The sequence below is a fragment of the Sinocyclocheilus anshuiensis genome, unplaced genomic scaffold (genome assembly GCF_001515605.1).
Source record: "Sinocyclocheilus anshuiensis isolate Anshui unplaced genomic scaffold, SAMN03320099.WGS_v1.1 scaffold1102, whole genome shotgun sequence".
Classification (NCBI taxonomy): Eukaryota; Metazoa; Chordata; class Actinopteri; order Cypriniformes; family Cyprinidae; genus Sinocyclocheilus; species Sinocyclocheilus anshuiensis.
The window spans coordinates 468,152-493,046 of NW_015539924.1; the positions used below are offsets into that span (position 1 = coordinate 468,152).

Below are 24,895 nucleotides of genomic sequence, written 5' to 3' on the forward strand. Positions count from 1 at the left end.
AATTATCGGCACAGGTGCATATATCAATGCTTCCCTAAAATTCATGAGTTTAAAGTTAAAGAAAAAGTCAAGAACTGTTTAAATTAAAAATAATTTAATAACACTGTTAAATATGATCTTTAGCAAATAGCAAACAAACAAAAAAAAACATTTTCAGGGTTCACATTTTAATGTTGTGATGCCTAAATTCACTTGTAGCATTAATTTAAGTCGTGGCCTAATGGTTAGAGAGTTGGACTCATAACCCAAACACATGACATGTCACATGTCACCACTTTTTTATACTTTATTTTAGTTTTAAGGGTTTTATTTAAAATTAAATTCCTTTAATAAATAATCTTAATAGTCGATAAAATAGTCTTAAATAGTCTTTTTTAAAAAGTCTAAATTCAAACTTTAAATGACTGTTCTAAAAATAACATCACAAAAATGGCATTTAATATGATTTACACAAGTAGTGTTGTGTTCCTGGATCAGCATCCAGAGTTGTTTCTGGAACATCAATGAATGATTGAATGCGGAAAACACATACGGAATGATAGATTGATAGGAATGTTATTCTAGGAAATGTCGATCTAGTGACATGGTCTACTCGTGTAAATCACGTTGCGTCGTGGATGTGCGTCAGGTTTGCAGTGGACACACATAATGGAATCAATACACTGCTGCATGGGATTGTGGGTGATGTGGAATGACAGCTCTTTCCCGCTGGCGGAGTATACCTGCCATTTTGGTTTGGTTGGAGGGGGTGGAGGGGGTGCGGGCTGGCTCTTAGGTTTGGCAAAGCGCAGGTTTTCTGTCATGTCCAGAGATACAGGTTTGTCAGCCTCAGATTCAGACTAGTTTCGGTAACATTGCACCCGGGAACATAGAAAGAGATAGAAGATGCAGAAAGAAACAGGATGGAAAGGAAGAGAAAATCAGAGGGAAGCTAGAAAAGCCACAGAAAAAGGAAAGTAAATGTAAGAGCAGAACAACTGAATGAAACAGCATTAAATGCTTAAAACCACAGATTGGCTTATGATCAACAACGACTGCACTGCACAGAATGTTCATTAGCTGTTCATAGTCAGTTATGAAGTATTAACACTCCATGAGTGACCTACATACTTTAAGCCTATAATTGAGCAGCCAGACCATTTAATGACCGCTGCTAATCTCAAAAAAAAAAGGAAAGCCAGCTGCAGAAAAACAGCAGGACGACTGTGAAAATCACAATTACACTGCATTAAGGGATTACAACTAGAGACAAAACAATTATTCTTCTGAATTCAACTTTTTCTGTAAATAATATACCCATACATTTTGGAAATTTAATATAGAAACAGTAGAAATGTTATTTGTTTTTGTTGGCTGTTTTTTTGTAGTCAGTTTTAGGCTAATCTTAGTTTTCTAAAATTGACTAGCAAAACATTTGTCATTTTAAGTGTTTTTAATTTTCTCGGTTTTTACATTTAGATCATACAGTATAGTACCAACTAACCTACAGTGAATCTTTAAAAAAAAAAACACTAATTTAATAACACTGTTAAATAGAATCTTTAGCAAAATCTTATTTATAATAATAATAAATATCCATCCATTCTTTTCATTATAATTGTGGTGTCTACATTCACTTGTAGCACCTATTTACTTAGTTTAAGTGTTTTATTCTGAATTTACTAAGGAATAATCAAATGATTAATTATTTAATTTTTATTTTATTTTAAATATTTATATTACATTTTATTGAATTTTAATTAAAATAAGAATTTTGAATTTATTAAAGGGGTCATATGATGCGATTTCAAGTTTTCCTTTCTTGTGCGTGTGTGTGTGTGTGCACTGGGTCAGCTGGCCAATCAGAGCAGACTGCGCTTGTCGGAAGGAGGGACTTTGTAGAAAACGAAGCGTTTGAGAGAGGTGGGGCATAGAGGACCTACAATAATGTACAGTATTTGAAAAATAATGTGTTTTTTGAACATTAAAGCATGTCAACATATTCTGTTACACCAAATACACAAAATAATGATCTTTAAAAAAGCATCATATGACCCCTTTAAGAAAATCTAATTACAGTGGCATGCGAAAGTTTGGGAACCCCTTGCAGAATCTAATAATTTCAGCTATTTTTTGTCTTGTGGACTATATGTAATCATCTTTTATGTAAAATATCTTACTCGGGACAGTACTAAATAAAAAAATAACATGCATTTTGTATAATCTCTGTTATTTTGTTCAAATTATTCACATTTTCACAGATTCTGCAAGGGGTTCCCAAACTTACGCATGCCACTGTATTTAAAAAAGTATTTAAAATAAAATTTAGATCATACAGTATATGATCTATAAAATTTAGGGCTGTATGTTTAACACGTTAATTAATTAGTTATGAAGCAAATAACGCAATTAAAATATTTTAATGCAATTAACGCACTGGCCCCGCCCCCAGACCTGTACATCATCTTACATTTCATATTGTTGACTGTTGACAAATACGATTCAGGGCAACAACTCCACAAATGCAGTTATAAAATTCTAGATATTGGTGCAAAAAATGCCCTTGTATGAGTTTTTGTATTAGTTTAAATGTGATTTTATATAACAGTTCAGTAAATAAGTTGATATTGTGTTATATTTTAAACACAATATTATGTGTTTTTACTCAATTTTGCAGGGAACATATTACCTTTAAAGCCACAATAGAATTGTTGTGCGTCTCCGAGCAACACATCGGTGTTTAGTTTCTGAATGAATCCGCGTTTTGAACAAATCGAGTGAACCAATGATTCAAAACCCCATTCATAAACACAGCACTTTACTTCATTCCTGAATTAATCAGTCGTTTGAACGAATCGAATGAATGAATGAATGAATGAAAAGTCATGTTTTGAAATGCACCATCATGCATCCAAATCGAAATATTCTGCATCTGATGAAGCAGAGGATTTACTTTCGCTGCACAAAGACAGGTATTCATTCGGGATTACAGGCACGGTTCAGGAGCCGTATTAGATCAGAGATCCCTGCTGCTCGTTCTACTGATTCCAGAGTATCAGTGTCACATGAGCAGTTTACAGTCTCTGTTTCTGAAATACTAAAACAGCCAACTACAGGACAAATGAAGAGTCCACAAACAGGCTCAATATACTTCCTGTTATCATTTTAGCAGCTAAGGAGATCTTAAAGATCATAGATGAAGTAATGTCTCCTGATGGACACTGGCTGATTTAAAGAAGAAAAGAGAAGTGGAGCCGTACCTGTCTGCGCACACCACAGCTTGTCGCATTCTCCTCAAACCTGGCCAGCAGCTGAGTTGCCATGGAGCGCACCTTATTTTCCTTCTGCTCCTCTCTCTCACCTACAGGGGGCGCACTCTGATTGGACATTAGCTGGGGAAGAAACAGACCAATTAGCACATGCAAAGCAATAAACTGTGGGTGTTTAGAAAGAAGACATATAGGACAAGCTAACATACCTCCTCCAGATGACTGCTGGCCTTCTTCCTCTTTTTGCTGTCATTGTCTTCCAACTTTTTATCAACCTTGGGATACAGAAGTGGTAGTGTTTTACACTTTATTAGGTTTAGATGTAGGCTCAGTTTACATTAGTTAAGTGAAAAGGACAAAAATGCTACCTTTGGGATTCTCTTTCGAGGCAGAGCTTGATTTAGTGAGTTGTAAAGAGAGTTTGTGGTCTTTGATGAATAGTCTTCATTATTTGCATCAGTCTCTTTGGGTACACCTGCAAACACAATACAAAATTCTGGTTTAGTAACATACTCTGGTGTATGTTAATGCAAATGAACAGGAAATGCTACACCTCTTTTAGCAGGACAATGCTAAAATGTACCGGTAATATTATTAATAATATAATAATATAAATATAATATTAATAATAATGTAATATAATAATAGTTATAATATTTACAATATAGATAGTTATAATGTAATATATTAATGTACAATAATTTAATATAATAACATTAATAGTATAATAGTGGTAGAAACAATTATAATATAAAATATATAATATATAAAATATAAAAAATATAAAATAATATTCATAATTAACTGTTACATAAGAAACTGTTTTTAGTTCTAAAAATCTTAGCAGTATTAAGATTGCATGCACTAATAAAAAACACTTTGTCAACAGCAAAATATTACATCCTACCTATTAAATTAATAAACACCCTGAACCATTATAAAATGATGCTGCAGCTTAAGTGCTTTTTAAAGGTAATGTAACAATATTATTTTCTAATTTCTTGTAAGTTGGAGAACGCTCAAAGCGAGAAAACACATGCATAGCAGATGCACAAATGCACACTATCAGCAATGACACACAGCCTCACAATCTGTAAGCTACATCTGCATGCCAACATTTTTAAAATGCCTTACTCGGAGTCATGCAGCACTATCCAGGCCATTATATGGAAAACTCGCCCTCAACATGACAGTTGCCTAATGCAGCATTTAATCTATAGCTTATAAGTCTTATGACAAATGTTGAATTTTTGGATGTCCAGGGATGGACAAGCTGCTCAGATGATCAAAAACAGACTTTAAATGGTGGCACTTGAGATTTTCCCACACTTAATTTGGAATAAAGTATATTTAAGAAGAGTGTTTTTTTTTTTTTTTTTTATCTAGGCTTCATTTGAAGATACATAAGTACATTTATAACATATTTCATACTTCAGAATTATATTAGACTTTCACACGTCATTTGGGTTTTTATTGAGGTTCTACAGTATGGAAAGCTCTACCTGCGACGGATTGAGGTGAGTTGCGGAACATCTCGTAAAATTTAGAGAGGTAGAGCACCATAATGAGCTTGTCTGGCCCACGTTCTGCATTCATTTCCTTTCCTGTGGTGACCGGCTGGATGCCAAACTCCCGCTCTGCCATGTCAAATGCCAACTGGTTGTTTTTAGCGCAGTCTGCCTCGTTCAGAGAGTCAAAATCACTGGACAGATCAAGAAGAAACCACAGAAGTGAGATACATAAGCAGATCAAATGAGAGAAAACAAGGAAAAACCTTATCAGGTCTGAATGCCATTCCATTGCACTGAGAACCTGTGTTCGCGCAATCTGTATCCTTGGTGATGCATAATATTTGTCGAAAACCCTCTCACAGAACGGCGTGATGATTGGACAAGCTGATTTATGATGAATCACATCTCGCTGACACATTTTCTTTCACATCCAGAATGAACAGCAAGATTTATGACAGAAAATGTGAAAATTATGATGTAATTGCTGATGTAAATCATGATGCAACCTCTGCATGTTTTTCTTCCTCTTTCTTTTGGTCAATTAAATGTTTCACTTCCCTATTGGTCCCTTTTGATATATTCACCTTATTGAAGTGAACTGAACTACTTTCACTAAGCTGCAGGGGAAGCGAAGTTGAAATATCAAAGCTATTGTTCTTTAGTACAAGCAAATAACTTGTTTTGATGGCTTAGGGAAGGAGGTACCGCCACGTGTGTGAGATCAAAGAGCTGCCAAATAATGGAGCATTTGTAAAACCATATGAGGGTGTGATCATGGGACTGAATGATAGCCAGTTTGTGTGTTATGTCTCGCTCACATGAGGTCCGGCCGCTGGCGGTGAATGAGGGCGCACAGAGCCAAGCCGCTCCTCCAGGAGCTTGTAAGGTCGGTCACATCCACTCCCCTGTAGCCCTGGGTCTGCTTCTGACACCACAGCAGCAGCCGGCTGGGACGCACCTCTGACTCTGAAATCAATACACACGATCATTAGGAGCTTTACAGTGAATCGTTTTTAAATTATGAAACTTGGAATCCAATATACATGTATTCAGAGACAGATAAAATTTGGAATGATGACAAATTAGCCAGCTCTTTATAATACCTGCCAGTGACATACACTACTAGGGCTGCACGATTAATCTAATTAAAATTAAAATTTAACGAGCATCTTATCAGTAAAGCCGGTTCTGTAATCAGCGGTGAATCTCCATCACCTGCGGGCTTTCCCCTTGAGCAGCATTAACTACACAGAGCCGTTGTTCAGTGACGAGCTGCGCTAAACCACATTCATATTCGCGCGATTTTTTGCGCAGCTCGTCAGTGAACAACGGCTCTGTGTAGTTAATGCTGCTCAATGTGAAAGCACGCAGGTGATGGAGATTTACCGCTGATCACAGAACCGGCTATCTGACAAGATGCGCGTTAAATATCGCATGCGATTAATCGTGCAGCCCTATACACTACTGTTCAAAAGTTTGGGTCAGTAAGATTTATTACTTTAATTCTGCAAAGACACATTAAGTTTATAAAAAAAAAAAAAAAAAAAAAAAAGTGACTGTAAACATTTATAATTTAAGACTGTACAATTAATCAAATTTCGAATCGCGATTACAATTACAGATGCCACAATTACGTAATCGTTCAAAGCGGCAATTAATTGTTAAGTCCACTTATGTTATTCTGCATGCTTAAGGCGTGATATTTTTCTTTCTACAGGTTATCTCAGAGGTTTTTCCATTGTTTTAATTTTAGTTTTAGTTTAACCTTGTAATACCATGCATATTTTTACTTTTTTATTTTAAAGAAGAAACCAATCCAATGTATAGTTGACATTTTAGGCTTAATACTACAGAAAAGCAATAAAAGTTTTCAGTTAGAGTGTTTTCAGCTTGTTTATTTTCATCTAAAAATATGGCATGCGTTTGCTTCAAACAATTAAACATCATTCAATGTAAATTGTGATAATTGTAATATGTACCTCGCAATTTCAAGGGAATAATCGACAATTATGATTTTTGTCGCAATGTTGGAAATATTTCTGTTTTAAACCACGAAGGCGAGCCTGGATGGATATCACACAAGCAACGTGTAAACTTTGGGCAAGAGTTATGCCGGTGAACATCTAAATCTCAGTCAATTAAATTCACTGCAGAAAGTGAAAGTAAAAACTGAATGACGGAGTAATGACGGAGCTTTCGGCATCTGATGCCGCATATTCTCTCAGAGACGACGAGAGACGAATCTACTTCAACATATGCTGATAACGGTAGGATATAGCTAACTGTTTTCATTTATTCCCTTAATATTTCTAATATTACATAGTGAAAAAAAATGAGAAGAAACATATTTCGTGTTAAACAGGTTGTTTTTGAAATTCGGTGCTTGAAATAAAAGCTTTTTATTTCATTGAATTTTATTGATGACTGAAGTGTTAATATTTTAATCATAGGCCTATAATTCATTGTATAATAGACCTGTTTTAAAATACCTTTTTTTTTTTTAAACAAAATAAAATAAAAAAAAAAAATTAAAAAAAAAACAGCATTTATTCAAAATGGAAATCTTGTGTTACAATATACACTACCATTCAAAAGTTTGGAGTCAGTTATTTTTTTTTCTTTCTTTTTTTGAAAGTAATGAATACTTTTATTCCGCAAGGATGTGTTTAATTGATAAAAAGTGACATTGTTAGAAAATATTTTAAATAAATGCTTTTTAACTTTTTATTCATAAAAGAATCCAGAAAAAACATGAAGCAGCACAACTGTTTCCAGCACTGATAATAAATCAGCATATTAGATATACTGTATATAGTGTGAGTGATAAGATTCACTACAAGTCCACACACGCTTTTGTTGACCCTTTCCGTCATGTAACATAACCCTTTTGATTGAGTAGAGGGTGTGGGAATTATTGTTCAGGTGAGGCCACATCCAGGTGAGCCAGTATAAAACAAATATGGATCTTGTGGCATCACTACACCCTATTTTCCAATTATATAAAAATGAAACTGAATGAGATTTTAAGAGTTGGGTTGAGTGAAATATGACACTAATCCTATACTGTAATTATGAAACAAGTTCAATTTTCAATATGAAGTTTTATAAAGAGCTTTTGTGTCAACAGTAGCACGATCAAGGGGAATCATTACCTGATATTGCTCTCTTTTTCCATCAATTTTAAGTGGAAATGCAGAAATAAGACAAAATTGCAAGTTGTTGCAAACCAAATGCAGGGATTACTTGAATTTGCATTGATTCTTGTGGTTGCAGTCCCTGAAAGGACTGTTTCGACAAAAGAGAATCAGCCAGTCAAATTTGCTGCCATCTTGTAAGACACACAATTCTGAATCTACCTCGTCTGGAGATGTTTACAGATCTGCCTGTGGGTCCACTGCGCTCTAGAGAACTCAAGTCCTGCTCGCCGTTAATGTACAGATGCCGCACCTGAGACAGGAAGTTTAGCATTTAGAGGAGGAAGACAGATGCATATAGATCTATATATGGTGATGATGTGCGGGAGTCTCACCTGATGTGGTCGTACGCAGGTGGAGTTGAGGTTGGGGTAACGTGTGGCTGGGTCTATGGTGTACTGCTCAAAGTTTTTTGAGATGTTTTCTGCAGTCGTCTGAGGCAGCAGCCTGTAGATGCTTTCCCTATGATAAACAAACAGAGGACATTGGGTCAAGACAAACATATTAAATTATTAAAACAACGAGACAAAATGTGTTCATTGGTTGATGGAGTGTGTTCGCACCTCTCTGACAGAAGATCAAGGGGCCCTTTGCCCTGAGCCCAACCCTTTATCATCCATGCTGTGTCAAAGGCAGCCAGAAACCCTCGAGCACATCCTGTACCCATGGGCCAGAAAGGCTGGAGACCAATGAGAGAGAGAAAAACATTGCATGTTTACAGGCTACTCTAAACAAAACACTGTACAGTCCAGTGGCATGTTGAAATAATCAGGAATATTTCAACTTAAAGTAAACTATCTTTTCCTGTGTTTAATATCAGACATACTGTAGGGTCAAAGCGTCCAAAAAAAATCAAAGATTTAAATTTTTTTAAAACCACAAAATAAATGGAAATTTTGGAATGTTCAAACTTTAAAAAAAAAAGTACAAGTTAACATTTAAAATGAATAATTACTAAGTTACTAAGGCAAAAGGGGGATAAAGATATCCTAAAATTTATGTTAATGCTTTACTCTAATTATTATGATAACATACAATACATAATTAATTCAGATAAATGATAATACAATTAGTTTTTTTATTTATTCTAATTAAATTAGAAAAACTGATCAAATAAAAAAATGTAACTATATATGGCATGTGATGACACCTACCTCCAGCAGACTATCTCCAACCAGTGCCACCAGCAGCTGATGGCCGCTCTTTTCCCTCACCAGCGCGGCGTTCTCTGAGGCGTACATGCAGGTGAAGTCAAACATGGCTACATCTGGCTGGCCGTAGTGGTTGATGGCGTAATCCAAAGAAGGAAGCTGGTAATTTGTGCCAAAATCTGCAGCCTCACGGGCGTAAGAGAGCAAAGCCTCTTGGTTTACGTTATCGCTCGCCAACAGCCGTTCAGTCTCAATATAGTCCTGGGAAAGGAAAAAACAGAGGAAACATACTTTTAAATGAAATATTATGACCAAAATAAATAAAATATATATTTTTGATATTTCGTTTTCATATTTTTAAATTATTTTAGATTTTAATTTACATTTATGATTTTTATTATTATATTATTGCATGGTTTTGTTTTATTTTGTGTTTTGTTTATTTTAATTCTTTTATTTTAGATTTTTATTTAAAGTTTTTATTGAATTTTATTTTTTATTATTGCATTTTGTTTTATTTTTATGTATTTATTTAAAAAACAAATTTTTAATTTATTTATTTATTTTTATGCAATACATCTATATATATTTTAGAACCACTGTGATAACTGAGATCAGTTTTAGGTGCACATGCAGGATGTTAAAGGGGTCATATGATGCGATTTCAAGTTTTCCTTTCTCTTTGGAGTGTTACAAGCTGATTGTGCATAGATAAGATCACAAACAATCCTATCAAGTCATGTCAAAACAATAGGGCAAATTTGAACGCAACAAGTAGCTTAAAGTTAAGTGGATTGCACAGCAGCAGCATCATCAGTATTATGTTGGAGTGATGAGCCAGGTTTTTACAGTCTCCACTGTGAGTACTGGGGCCGCTGTCCAAGAGCGTGAGTTTAAAACTCCAGACAAACTCCAAACACTCAAAGAGCTTCAATCACTCAGCTGCTGTGCTGTAATATCCTGTATCATACTCCATGTCTGGCAGAGACGCCAACACAAGGCTTCCTGATAGAGTTTCTTTTCACAATAAACGTGTAAGTTCTCTCTAATGCATTCAGAGAGCAAAATACTTTGTAATGTCTATCATAGGATGACTAATATTCGCCATAGGACACACAAATGCTTTTTACATAATGGTGTGGACCATTGTTTGATATTGTTTACAGATTAAGCTTGTAATAGTTATTAAAGACCAACTCTAATCCTAACCTTGCTGCTAAAAGAAGTCAAAAATTAAAAATAAATAAATAAAACTTAACTAAAAATTAAATAACACTAAACAGCATAACAACAAATACTACCATGATGTGTACATGCTTTACAAATGAATATACAAATCTATAAAATTATTTAATATTACTCAAATATTTACTCACATTGATGATCACACCCTTGTCCAGCAAGCTCTGTTTCTTTGCAGTCATGACAAAGTAGTGCGTGTTGTCCTTGTAATAGACAATGTTTTCCAAATCAATGCCTGTACAAAAGATAAATGAGGTCCATTAGCATGATTGTGCGACTGTTTTGTTGCTGGTGTTGTGTACGATGAATTAAGCTCTATTATTAACTTTGATGAGGGCATATTCAAAATGGCATCTGCCTCAGAAGAAGATTACAGTGCAGTTTTGCTCACTTTAAGGAGTGGAACCATTACACACTGATGCTAATAATGTGTTAGGATTTGTATTATGTAATTTGTATTTTAGAAACATTAAGGATTAAGTTTTTAAAGAACACAGATTTTGTTTCGGTCATGCAGGCGCTTCACCACACCGGTCTCCTCCTTGAGCTCCAAGAAGAACTTCTGATTGAAGATGAAGGCCACTCCACTGATCTCCTCCACTTTGGCCTCAGCTGTCGTGTTGCGATTTACAAAGTTTGCAGTGATGGCGATGGCTAGTTTCCCTCTGAACTCCTTTCTCTTAAAGCCTGGAGTAGAGAACAACATAATGCTTTGCATTCATGGTTTTCATTTAGTGTTGATTGCTAACTGAAACATCACTATTATTATTGCTCACGTTTGTTCCAAGTTAAAATTTAAATCTTTAAAATAAATAAATAATTGTATTCATTTTTTTACGGATATGTATAAGATAAGACGCAAGGTGCTTTAAAACAGTCAACAGTTTTTTTTTGTCAAATCAATAGATATGGTAATTGCCAAGGCAGCATATATTTGCAAAAATAAAAGTGCAAGACTTTTCAGGTCACGCTGACCTGTGCAAAACAAAAGCGTTTTCATAACAACAAATTACACAATACAGTCTTTGCACCTTTCTGTGTGAAAAAAGCAACATAATATATTTTCTTTTCATGGTAGCACTTATACACCAAGTGTTTGTTTACTATCACTATCCCACATAAAAACAATTCATGTGTCAAGTCTGGGTGTAACTTAGCGCAGCATGGTTCAAAGGTTTCTTGTTTGAACTTGGAGAGCCGATTCAAGTCTGATCTAGGATCTGCCTTTCTGCTCAATGTCTGTGAATTCCACTAACTGTGTCAGCAGGAAGCAATGAAAGGAGTCCCGCTCCACCCCTGCTGTAGTGAGTTAACCAACTTCCTGTCAAACACAAAGAACTGACCCGTGTTCTCAAGGAATGAGAGACTGAATGTAGGACAGAGAGTTTTTGGAAATTGGAGTCACTGGGGCAATTTTCTTGACTGAGTGGGCATGTTAAAGCCTTTTAGCAGGTTTATTATGTTTGAGAGAGCCAAATCTCATAAGATGTAAAGATTACAGTCTGAAAGTGCTAAATATGTGCCATTCACGAAGACATTTGCACAGTGTATTTTTTCCTGATATAGTGTTCCAAGATGTTAGTTTGGTCCACCATATGATGTCTGGCAAACAAAACCCAAAAATATACCATAACATCCCACCTAACATTACCAAGTTTTTAAATATACTTTTATATTGCAATAATTTCACATGCAATCTTCAAATTAATGTAGAAACAACAATGACAGTATTATTTTTAAATATTTGTTTAGTGGCATCTTTATGACTGAAGGCGAGCATCACTGATACCAATACTACGGATGTCTCTATTAAATATTTTTTCCTAATTGAATTAGATATTTTTTTCATAATGTTTAACCACTGATATATCCATTTAACATTACAGTATAATTGAGAGCTATCAATTTTAACATTTAATAGACTTTAAAAAACAACAACTTCTAATTTAAGTGAACTTAAAACAATCTTCACACAAACCTATTATAATAAATGTCATATTTAGCTACCTTTGCCCTTCAGCAAGTAGGAAATATACAGAAATTGAAGTTATCAAACACTAAATTCTAAATTAAATGTAGATGAATCCTTAAAGCTACAAAAATTATTGATTTCCTCTTTTTTTTCTTTTGTTCTTTGATCAACAGACACCACAGCAGCTGGTTATTAGGTTATTTGGCTGCTATTAATTTGAGAGCTGCTGCTGAACGTGGCGCAGATCTGAAAATTAGTCTGTTTTACCCACCCTCGAGGCATCCTAGGTGTATATGACTTTCTTCTTTCAGACGAATACAATCAGAGTTATATTAAAAATTGTCCTGGCTATTCCAAGCATTATCATTGCAGTGTTTCCTATGCGGAAGCATTCCGGCGGATGACAGAGGATATATGCGTCACGCGCGCATCTGAGAAATGCTAGTCTCGCAAGTTTGTTTACAGGAGCAAAGGAAGCAAAGTTTCCTTACTTTAGCAAAGGAAAACCAGTCTCCTCTTGGCTTATATCTAAATCCTCCGACATTTTTCTTTACAAATACTCGGTTTGTACTTCTAATTCGTGACCGGCGTTTTGTTTTGTTCTCTCTCCGCGTTTGTCACTAATCACGCAATGCCGACGTCCTATGTCATCCGCTGGAACGCCTTCCGCATATCACAGTTAGATAAAGTGAGAGAAAAGTGTTTATTATGTTTGAAATATGGATATTTTTCTTACAAAAACACATGGATTCGCTACAGGAGGCCTTTATTCACCCCGTTGAGCGGGGAGCCGTGTGAGTCACGTTTTATTATGGATGCGCATGCTTTATTTGACGTCTTGTGGACTGTTCAACAGAAACACCCACCGCAATAACGCTTGGAATAGCCAGGACAATTTTTAATATAGCTCCGATTGGATTCATCTGAAAGAAGAAAGTCATATACAACTAGGATGCCTCGAGGGCGAGTAAAACACAGGCTAATTTTCATTTTTGGGTGAACTAACCCTTTAAATATTTTTAACGCTGTTAAACCGGAAAGATTAAGCACATGCGTTAACACTAGGGGTGTAACGATTCATTTTTCTCGATGCATCGATTACAAACCCTGACGATGCAATGCATCGATCTTGAAACATGGATTTTTTAATTGTGAATCGTCGATTTCGGACAGTAATAAATTGAAAACACTAAGAATCGCATGAATCTCAATTTCAATAGCGATTCAATGCTTTCAAAATATATACACATTAAATGACTACAACCACGAATGAATGGAGACCTTGAACAGTGTTCGTGCCCTTGCATCTCTCCTTCACGCGCTGCACTATTTACCGCCTGTGACTGTCACAAGATTGCACTCGCGCTCCGTTCGTCTCACTGACACATTTTTTGAGCAGCTGATGTGTGATCTCTCCTTAGTACTAGTGGCCAGTAATGCTAAAGTGAAGTAGATTTTACTTTTCTGTAGTTTTTCAATGGCTCTCGGTCATGCCGACGACATTACCTGAGCAGTCGAAGGCTGCGCATTTATTGCATGGACAGAGCAAAAATGTAAGTGTCTAAAGCATACACACAGTTCCATTGAATGATAAATGGGTTTTAATAATGTCGTTGAACCGAATGTACGAAGGAAACTGTTAAAATAACCACAGCATTAACAAAAACCTTGAAATACATTTGAAAAACATTTAACTAGCATCTAACAATGGACAAAAGTGTTTTTTTCCCTCTAACCTATGGTTCTCTAACCATAAAGGCTGCCATGTAATTTGCCCCCTTGACTAAGCATTTAAAGAATTTAGGGGAAGCATTTAAATAATCCTTTGAATGCACTTAAAGAATGCAAAATTGAATCGTTAATCGAATCGAATCGAATTTAATTGTGAATCGAACTGAATCGTTCTGAATTTGCAAAAATCGTTCTTGAATCGAAAACCTGTGAATCGTCAATCGAATCGATTCGCTGTCTACCCAAAGATTCATAGCCCTAGTTAACGCGCCAATTTTGACAGCACTAATATATATATATATATAGGATACATAATGATATATAGCAAATACCCTGGGAATAAAACCCTTGAAATTGGCCATCATTTGCAAATATATGCTGCCTTAGCAAATACCTTTGCGTTGACCGTAACCATCAGGTTCTGCCAGTTGAGTTCCAGGAATATTTCAGGCAAGATTAATATTGATTCCTTAGAAGGATATGTTTGTTTAGAAGATATGATCATTTCATTGCAAACAGAGTTCCTTCATTTACGAGAGGATAAGTTAAGATGCACACATAACACATAATTAACCTCAAATGATTTATGGAAACAGAAAAACGCCTCCATTTCAAACCTAAGCCATTTAGAAACTATGTAGGGTGAAATGGAACATTTTATTTTTAGTTTTATATAAACTACGTAAATATTTGCTTACCATCTAGAGTGCTTCTCCTTCCATCTGCTCCAATGATCACATCATACTCATAGTCTGAGATGGGGTGATCGGCCGGCCGGACCTCCACCCTCCATCCTGGCCCTGGAATGCAGACACCTGGTCAAAGAAGCTCAAAGGAAAACAAAATAACTTGGCCTTTCTTTTGTTTACTGCAGCTTTAAAAGTACAGCCAACTCAGTGTGTGAAGCCACCAGGGAAAAAAGCTTACTTGTATTTGGAAAGACAACCTTCATGTTCCATCCATGTGTGACGTCTGTATAATTTGACGTAAGGCCAACGATGCTCTTTTGATCAGCAATGCATAGCAGGAGAGGCGATATAGACCCTAATGACCCCTGACTTTATATATAGTACAGAACCGAGGGTTTATCATTTGCACAATGCAGACTGGTGAGTGCCATTGACGTGGAGGAACGACACAAACCTTCTCGGTATCAGTCATGTATGTGCGTCAAGGGTACATAGTGGGAAGGTGTCAGTTTTCATGATCTGGTTTAGCCCTGCTTTTGCTTCCATAAATCCATTAGGATCTTGAAGTAGGAAGTTACAACAATCCCTGGGTAAACTGACATTCAACCAATGTTAGGCCCATTGTAGATGTTAAAATGACACTTTTAAAGAGAAAATTATGAACATTCCCTAACCAGCTTTGTTAAATAGGCTGCAAGAAATATAGCCCAGAACGTAAACAGAGCAGATAAGTTTGAAAACTGGTTTACAGCTTCTTTCTGTCTGTGATCTCATTCCTAAACACACTGTCCTGGGTGTGCGTGGGGATATGTGTGTAGGGCAACTGGCAAAAGGGTGTAAATCTGCCAAGAAATTACATAAGATGAAAGGTAATGATTACCCAACCCTTTCCAGACCACATGAGGTGTAAAGAAATCAGGTGACGGGCTGTCTTGGACATATTTATAGTTGTGTGGGATTATATGATGATGATGCCTGGGTGATCCACGTGTCTCAGGTCTGTCAGGGTGCGTTGTGGACAGTAAATGTGAGCTAAGAGACACTGTGTTCAATGTAGTCCTCAAAGCTAGATGTCATGATGATTTGCCAATTACCATCAGTGCCTTGGTCCTCAGGTGGCTCGAGAAGCTTGGCAAACTCCACGTTGACGTGCACCTCAACCCCAACAATGAGAGCAATCTTTAACAGCATGAGTTGCAGCTGACGAATACCTGAAAATAGAAGAAAGTCCCCATCAGTTCCACTAAGGAGGAAACACATTTATACGGTTCATTTTGTCATGTACTATTACTGAGGATGTGCTGGTGCAAGGCCGTTACAATAATGTTGATATTAGACATGTGCACTCATGTAAACAAGCACGCATGAAAAGCGCATGGTGGAACGCATGAAGGAGACATGCTGAATGAAAACACACATTCACTCTCCAACAGCAGATGGCGCTAGGGATGCACCGATACCACTTTTTCCAGTACTCGCCCGATACCGATACTTTTATTTTTGGTACTTGCCGATACCGATATTTTTATTGCTTTTTTAAATATTGGGTACAGAAACCAAAATAGTATGAATCTTTTGTAACATTATAAATGTCTTTATCATCACTTTTGAAAAATTTAAAGGATCCTTGCTAAATAAAAGTATTAATTTATATAATCCCCCCCCCCCAAAAAAAATACTGACTCCAAGCTTTTGAATGGTAGAGTGTATAATGTTACAAAAGCTTTTTATTTCAGATGAATGCTGATCTTTCTATTCATCAAAGAATCCTGAAAAAATGTACTCAGTGTTTTAAATATTGATAATAATAATAATAATAATAATAAAATGTTTATTGACCAGCAAATCAGCATATTAGAATGATTTCTGAAGGATCATGTGACTCTGAAGACTGGAGTAATGATGCTGAAAATTCAGCTTTGATCATAGGAATAAATTACATTTTAAAATATATTCCAATAGAAAGCAGTTATTTTAAATAGTAAAAATATTCACAGTATTACTGCTTTTGCTGTATTTTGTATCAAATAAATGCAGGCTTGGTGAGCAGAAGAGAATTCTTTAAAAAACATTAAAAATCTTACTGTTCAAAATCTTTTGACTGGTAGTGTATATTAAAATGTTTAATTCATTCAAATTAATTAAACACTTTTAAATCAAATGCAGCAATAATATTTTGCCACACATTATTTTGTTTAGTTCAGAATCATGGGAGAATCGTATCTCTATTTGAAACAAAAAAAATCGTGATTCCCAAATTATCCAGAATCGTGCAGCTCTACATGTATGCATACACACATTGTGCAGCATGAACTTAAACTATCAGACAGCAGTCAGTATTTTTAAAGAGATAAGCATGGAAAAATACATTTGCATAATCCCAGCTACTCTACTCTAATCTCTTTTGGTTGGGTTGGACTGGTCCTATCTCAGGGACCATAAAGAGGAACATATCAGACTTACAATAGGCTCAGTTGGCAGAGCTTGAAAGAAAAAGAACATCAGTGTGTCTAAAAAAAATTTTTTCATCAAGCTCATGCGCAAATCCCTGCATGTGATTGCAACATCTGATGAAACCATATCTTGTTTTCCTGTTATGGTATCTCTCAATGACTAGAAGGGATATCAGTGAAAATTTTGGTTTCTGGTTAGTATGAAAACAGATTCGACCTACTGATGTGGTCTATAGATCCAGCACAGAACTTTCCATAGAACTTCTTGGCTCCAAGGTCCCTGAGGTCTTGGATGGTGTAAGGCCAAAGGTGCAGGACATTGTTCCTGGAGAAGGTGTCTCTTTTTTCAATCACCACCACCTTGGCACCGAGCAAAACCAGCTCTATGGCAGTCCGAAAGCCACAGGGACCGCCACCAATGATGAGACACTGTGGAAACAAACAAGTTTGGCATTATTTAAAGGACTTATTTAAATGACACTGTTGGGCATTTTTATGGAGAGCGTCTACAAGTAGAAGCAAAGACTCACTCCAAACACGTCAACTTCCTGACCAATCAAAACCAATTTGTGCATTCCCATTCTTCTGGCACAATCAAATGGTATGATTTCACCTACCCACTTGTCACTTTAAACCCAATCCAAGCAAGTTCAAACACAAGCCAGGACTGGGTGACGTCTCTACTTGTCTCTCTCAACAAAGCAGGGATTATGACTGTAGTTTCTAAGAAAAACATGACAAGTGTTACGGTTTACTTGACCTAATATTGTGTACAAACTCACATATCCATAAAAGGCTGGTTCAAAAGTGGTCATAAAATGGCAAAAACACTTTAATCACACTTTTATTACCTGTCATTAGATGGCAAGAGAAGACAATATTGAACAAAATGAATTGCTGCACTAACCTGGTGGTGTTTAGATGGAAAGACAGTTTCAAAGTTTTGGCTTTGGGAAATGTAATAGTTTGACCATTTATGTCCACATATGGCAATCATTTTCACATTAGAGGTGTTTGAACAAGGTGCATTTATAAAACTCTTTAAGCTTAAATATGCAATTCATATATTTAAAGGGATAGTTCACCCAAAAATGAAAATTCTGTCATCGATTACTCAACCTCATGTCGTTCCAAACCTGTAAGACCTTCGTTCATCTTCGGGACACAAATTAAGACATTTTTAATTAAATCCGAGAGCTTTCTGACCCTGCATAGACAGCAACGCAACTGAAACGTTCAAGGCCCAGCTTCGACAGACACAGAAGCGAAGAAATTGTTGAATAAAGTCGTTATATTTGTTTTCTTTTTACACAAAAAGTATTCTCGTAGCTTCATAACATTAAGGTTGAACCACTGATGTCACATGGACCATTTTAACAATGTCCTTATACCTTTTTGGGCCTTGAACGTGGTAGTTGTGTTGGGTCAGGGTCAGAAAGCTCTTGGATTTCATGAAAACTTAATTTGTGTTCTGAAGATGAACGATGGTCTTACGGGTTTGGAACGACATGAGGGTGAGTAATTAATGACAGAATTTTCATTTTTGTGTGAACTACCCCTTTAAGAGGAATTCATTTTTCCAATTCAACAATTCAGGAATGTTATGTTCTCATTTGCACATGAACAACTTTAGTTTTGTGCAACCAACCAAACTGCTTTTACAGGAACCACAATTTCTGCCATCATTCTTTATCTTAGTGTTTGACTGATGATCCCAACTTCCTGTAAGATGAGTCAGTATGCCTACGCTTCCTGTTCCAGACATGATCCCTGGAGAAAGTGCTACTCTCAGCTTCAGACACCACTGTAGGCTTCTGTCTCTTTATATTACTACTTTTGAAGACATTTAGAAAGGCGTTTCTGTGCCAGAGCAATGCTGACCTGCATTCAAAAGCCAAGCTTTAGGATTAATCTTACTGTCTTTCAAGAATGGAAGAAGTTCATTTATTCATTCATTCAGAGTTTCCATTTTTGGGTGAACTATTCCTTTAATACTGTTGTTGTGAAATAAGTCAACAAATTTGTGCGAGATAAACCTTAAGCGCACAATGCAAACCTATGCAAACAAACTACGACTTGCTCCACAACAAAAATAACAGCAATAATCGTAGCATAGACCGAGTTAAAACACTAGAAATAAATAGCTAAAACCCCAGAGATTAGCATTTAATCCTCTTAAACTGACACTTAACTGCAAAACAAATATTCCTTAAAGGTTTCCAATTATTTCAACACCTTATCGAGCTCAAATGAGGTCAATAAGTCCACAGGCAAAACCACTATGCAAAATGCGCGAAGCACAATCTCAATACGTCTGCTAAATCAAGTGACATGAGATTGACTCTTCCATTGAATGCTCAGTGCTCACAAACATCTACACGATAACACAGTGGTCTAGTTAATGCATAGCAGATTTTGACAGTAACCCTGAGCTTAGAGTTAAACAAAGACGACTTATTTTCCCAAGCTAACACAATAATACCAGCCCAAACACTTGCTAGCATGCAGCCTCCACAAAAAGTAAGCCCAGATTAGCATGGTATGGCACTCCAACATTGAGATCATGCCATTCTCATGAGTTAAAGCAACATTACGGAATCACTCTGATGAGAAAATAATTTGTATGGGATTTCAGTGGCGTATTTTTAGTCAAACCATTGCTAATGCTAACATGACGATTTGGATCTCTTAAAAGCAAGCATTTTAGGCCATCTCTAGAGGTAAAATCTATTCTAAATGAGCTCTAGATAGACAAAACCCTAACCTCCTAACCTTTGACCCTTCAGTCAAACGGTCGACTGCAGTGGAAAAATGGCTAAAACTAAATGATGCTGATCCTCATTTCCTGTTTCCTTTTATAAACAGAAAGAACACAAGATGCAGTGCCAAAACAGCCATCGCAACAGTGATCTCAGCCATTTTTATCAGGAAAAAGTGATTTGACTAACAAATATGGATATGAAAATGAGTTGTTGTTGGTGCTATTTAAATTCTCTTTAGTTATGCAGCAAATAGTGACATTTTTAGCCAAAGAATCCCATAAATGTACAGCTAACAAGTTTGTCATCTTATACGACATAAGATCATCAATTAAAATCTCCAAGTGAGCTTTCAAAGCACCTTTATTTAAAGATTTTTGTTTCCTCTAAGAAGTGTGAGATTTTAAGTACATGTCTAGAGCTCTACAGACTTACTCTGGTGTCCATGCAGGCTTTGCCCTTACTGTACTCCTTATGGCTTGCTCTCTTGTCCAGTTTCCCCCAAAGGCCTTTGGCCTTCCAGTAGGTGACGGCAGCTTTCAGGCTGCTGTAGAAGCCTCTGTGGTCGGAGGGGTTCAGCTCCAGCTGCCTGCAGAGGATGCTGAAGGCCTGCAGGGTGCCTTTACAGGTAGTGGCCTGCACAAAGTTCTCAAACAGCTGGCCGGCCTGAGATGTACGCTCTTCCTCCATCTCCCCCATCCTTCCTATTTGAACTCACTCTTTCCCTCTGTGGACAGGGGGTTCAGTCAGGGGTTGGTTGGTGCTGGCATTCCTTTTCAAGACTGGGGAAAGAAAAGGAAGAGAGGGCTTTATTTGTTTTTACACTGGGACCAAAGTGCCATAAATTTCATGATTTGCAATCAACCATTCATATGTGGAAAAAAACATCCTATATATGGGTATACAGTGCGGTGAAATGACTAAAAATGGTAGGCAGTTCACATTGTGTAAATTCATTTATTGCTCTGATTGCAGCCCGTCAGTGCTGTTTGTATATAAAGGTCAATTATATCAATAAAACGGCACTGTCCTTATAAGAATTAGGGATATAGCCTACACATTTACATAATTTCATAAAAAGCAGGGCAATTTAAACTGAGAATAAATTGTGAACATTTAAATGATAAAAAAAAAAACATTACGTTTACCAAATAATTTGGTATAATGCATAAAACTAAATACAATAAACAATAAATAGTACTAAATAATAAAAAATAAAAAGTACAAAAAAATACAGTAAAAGTAAAACAGGTACATAAATAATACAAATACATAAAAGTAAACCATCAACTTAATAAAAGTAATTTTTTTCCTGATAATTTTAACAATTTGCTTTGACAATGACAATTGCAAACAATTATTTAATTTTGTTGGGTTGTTTTTTTTATACTTTGGAAATGTGGTGTCCCATGCCAGGGGAATATATTTGGAATAAAATAAATAATAAAAATAACAAAATAAAATAAAAACAAAATAAAACAAACAAAAAATAAAATAATAAAATAAAATAAAAAATAAAATACTAGTCAACAGCTGGACAAAGTCAACCATCCGTACAAATACCTAGTAGCAATGTACATGTCAATCTGGACCAACGGACAATGGCTTGGTAAAAACAGTGCTCTAGATTTTTAGCTGAGTGACACAAAAACACTTGGCATGTGCTGTAAAATAGTCCAGAAGAGTCACGTTAACTCAGAGTCAAGTGCTTGATAGGATTAATGCATGCAGAGCAAACGGGACAGAACAAAGGAATGTTTAACGAGAATCAGGACACCAAGATTGGCCCAGTTGTAGACAACCTGTGAGCCAGAAAATATTTTCATACAAAAAGAGCTGCCAGCACATTCTTCAAAAATTTCTCAGAAGAAGAGTGTAAATAGGTTTGGAACGACAATATCATGCATTTCTCAATGCGTCCTTTAGATGAATGGGTTGAGGAAAGCAATTCGTCTTCCAGTTGCAAACGAAGAGTTGATTTGGGAGTGAAACCAGAGCGGAGTGATATGTGAATGATTTGAATGCGTGTCGGAGGTCATCTGAACGAGTGAGCAGACTTGTCGAAAGCTTGAGCCCAATAGCAGTCCTGCATCTTTCTCTCCATTAACACTCCTGAGGGTCACTTGAGTCTCAGCAGCCTAATCAAATCTGACAGCTGGCAAGACCTTCTCATTTATCTGCAGGGTGGCATTAGCTGCTCTCTCCTGATTCATTTGTGCAGCCACGTCCACTGTTTATTACCATTTTCACTGGTCCTCTACCATCAAAAACACATAAAAATATACCATGACCCAAATTCCCGGTCCTTGAATTCTCCAAGGACCAACGAGAGCAGTGAGTTTTTACATGTCACCAATGGTCAATGCAGCCAGTGCAGTGTGGGAAAGTTCCCATTGCTAAATTTAACCACGCTAAAAAGGCAGTAGGGGATATTTCTTGAAGCAAGACGTGCCAGGAAAGTTGCCCTGGCAGAAAATCATAAGAAAAACAGCAAGACGGGCCTCATTTAGAAGCTACAAATCAAATTGTGTCTCTAGGAACAGCCACTCGACAGATGGCACAACTGCAAGCAGTGGAATTCAAGTTAACACCCTTTGGCATTGCCTTCAAAGATATTTTTCAACAGGATCAAGCACATTTGCCCATCCTGTCTATCATTAATAGTCATTGAAGACTAGCATATGCTAATGTCACAGTGATCGCCAAGCAAATTGACTGCGACAGCTCAGACCTGCAGTCTTTCAGCATAAGGACTAGACTGATCTTTTTGCAGGAGCTTCAGCTTTGAGAAACCATCAAAGGGTTCAACTGTGTCCCACTGGATTCAGCAGAAAGCGGCACCACTTCAAACTGGAATTCCTAAAAGCCAACATTCCTACATCACTAATATTATTCATGTGACCTACAGGAGCACACAAATGGGAATTGACCTTCTCTACTATTGTCCACCAAGGGTGCATTTATTTGATAAAAACAATAATACTGTAAAATACTACTACAATTCAAAATAACTTTTCTATTTGACTATTTTAAAAGGTAAATTTATTTCTGTGATGGCAAAGCTGAATTTTCAGCATCATTACTTCAGCCTTCAGTGTCACATGATCCTTCAGAAATCATTCTAATATACTGATTTGCTGATCAAGAAACATTCCTTATTTTATTCAGTGTTGAAAACAAGCAGTCATTAATGCTTGTAGGGAAAGTACACCCTACTGAGTCAATATGCATTAGTAGTTTACTGCCTGAAGTAAAAGACTATTACAGTACAGGCAAACAAAAGTAACTGGAGAGCAATGCTGCTGTCTTGGAGAGTTTGGTTACACTGGTTGAGGTAGGAATGGGTACCGAAACCCAGTATTTAATCGGTCCTGGGGCTAAATTATGAAAGACCGGAGTATCGATAAACTCTGCCGTTAACGGTTCTGCTATCGGTACTGGAGAAATTAAGAAAACACACATACATTTATTATTGCTATATATACATTATCTTGCAAATTCTATCTCACCAGAGTCACCAGCTGTTTTTCAAACATTTGTCTATGATGCATTTTTGCTATTCGCAATTCAGAAGCGAGATCGCGCCCACGCGGAGGAGCTTCATGGAAAAATGACAGCACTGTTTATTTCATTTCATTTGTACATTTGTTTTATTGTATTTGTCAGTTTGTTTTACTTTGTTTCTTTGTTCATGTTCTTACTGTATCTTATGTATAAAACACTAAAAATGCCTGCACACTGGTGCATTTACAAATTGATGTTTTATATTCATTTCATTAAATGTTTATTTTACATTTCAGAATATAAAGCAATGTTAATTCAGCTCTTAATTTGTCATATATATATATAATATAAAACAAAAAGTACCGATAAGAATACCGTTAAAGTACCGAATCGATAAGCAGTATCGATAAGAAGAGTAATACCGTTAAAACCTTAACGATACCCATCCCTATTGGTAACAATCAATTTACAGATTATTTAAATTTATTGGTATTGGTCAATCTTTAAAAACAGTAATGGTAATGGTGCATCTCTACTTGAAACAAAGATGTTTCACAATTTAAAGTGTCACTGGTATTCCTGCACAAGAGGTATGAAAGAATTTTCACATGCTTGCATACTTCGCCAAGAACAACTGAGAAATAAAGCAAATCAAATAGGAGTCTGAAATGGTATTTCCTTACAGGGACACTTATTCCCAATAATTTTTTCCAACAGTCAAGTGCATAAAAAGTATTATTTTCCTATTTGTCAGAAATAAAGCTTCATAAAAATTAGAGATGCACCGATTGCAATTTTCTTGGCCGATTTCTGATTTTTTTGTTAGTGTGATCTGCCGATACCGATTTTTGCCGATTCCGATTTTCTTTCTAAGTACTATAATTGACAGCATATACAAACAAAAATCTACTTTTCTTCAACACAAAGTTTTATTTTCATAAAAAAACACAGTAAAAAGTCAGTAATAAAATAAGAACAAATTAAAAAAAATTGCAAACAACAGCACAAATAAATGCAATAGAATAAAGCGAGCTATGAAACTATGAAAGTTTTTCAGGTTAAGTAAGTTTTTATTCAGTTAAGAAATACTACAGAAATGAAAGTAATCAAATGTAAAATAACATCCAGGGTTATTTTACATTTTATTACTTTAATTTCTGTAATCTTCATTGTAAAAATTAAATACAGATTAATGCTAATTAAACATTAAAGTTATAAAACGTATTCAGTCAAGAGCAGAAAATTATTTTCTTTGTCTTTTGTTCTTTGATTAACATCTCAACTATTTAACGTTCTAAAACTGACTGTCTTTAACTGGATACTCGCCAAAACGGGCATTTTAGCGTTTTAGCGCAGTTAGCCACTCATTTTGGTATTTGTGGCTCACAAGCTGTTTGAGACTGAGCGCGGATTGTGCGCTCCACTAATATAGATCAGTGGT

At 36.1% G+C, this 24,895-nt stretch overlaps 1 protein-coding gene across 2 annotated transcripts in view; it reads right to left on the bottom strand.

The window, feature by feature from the left end:
• LOC107686639 (protein-methionine sulfoxide oxidase mical2b-like) overlaps positions 1–24,895 on the bottom strand; it is a 61,228-nt gene that overhangs the window by 29,830 nt on the left and 6,503 nt on the right. The window contains exons 2-17 of one of the 2 annotated variants that reach the window (XM_016483703.1): positions 20,386–20,732; positions 17,413–17,620; positions 15,833–15,949; positions 14,748–14,849; positions 10,878–11,033; positions 10,481–10,581; positions 9,108–9,365; positions 8,517–8,632; positions 8,289–8,415; positions 8,116–8,206; positions 5,578–5,725; positions 4,751–4,950; positions 3,617–3,723; positions 3,458–3,523; positions 3,240–3,371; positions 723–839 (exon numbers count right to left, since the gene is read on the bottom strand). In XM_016483703.1, the coding sequence (XP_016339189.1) occupies positions 723–839; positions 3,240–3,371; positions 3,458–3,523; positions 3,617–3,723; positions 4,751–4,950; positions 5,578–5,725; positions 8,116–8,206; positions 8,289–8,415; positions 8,517–8,632; positions 9,108–9,365; positions 10,481–10,581; positions 10,878–11,033; positions 14,748–14,849; positions 15,833–15,949; positions 17,413–17,620; positions 20,386–20,649 (2,310 nt within the window). In that variant the 5' untranslated portion in view covers positions 20,650–20,732. The remainder of the gene's footprint in view (positions 1–722; positions 840–3,239; positions 3,372–3,457; positions 3,524–3,616; positions 3,724–4,750; positions 4,951–5,577; positions 5,726–8,115; positions 8,207–8,288; positions 8,416–8,516; positions 8,633–9,107; positions 9,366–10,480; positions 10,582–10,877; positions 11,034–14,747; positions 14,850–15,832; positions 15,950–17,412; positions 17,621–20,385; positions 20,733–24,895) is intronic. The other variant, XM_016483704.1, reaches the window with a different exon arrangement.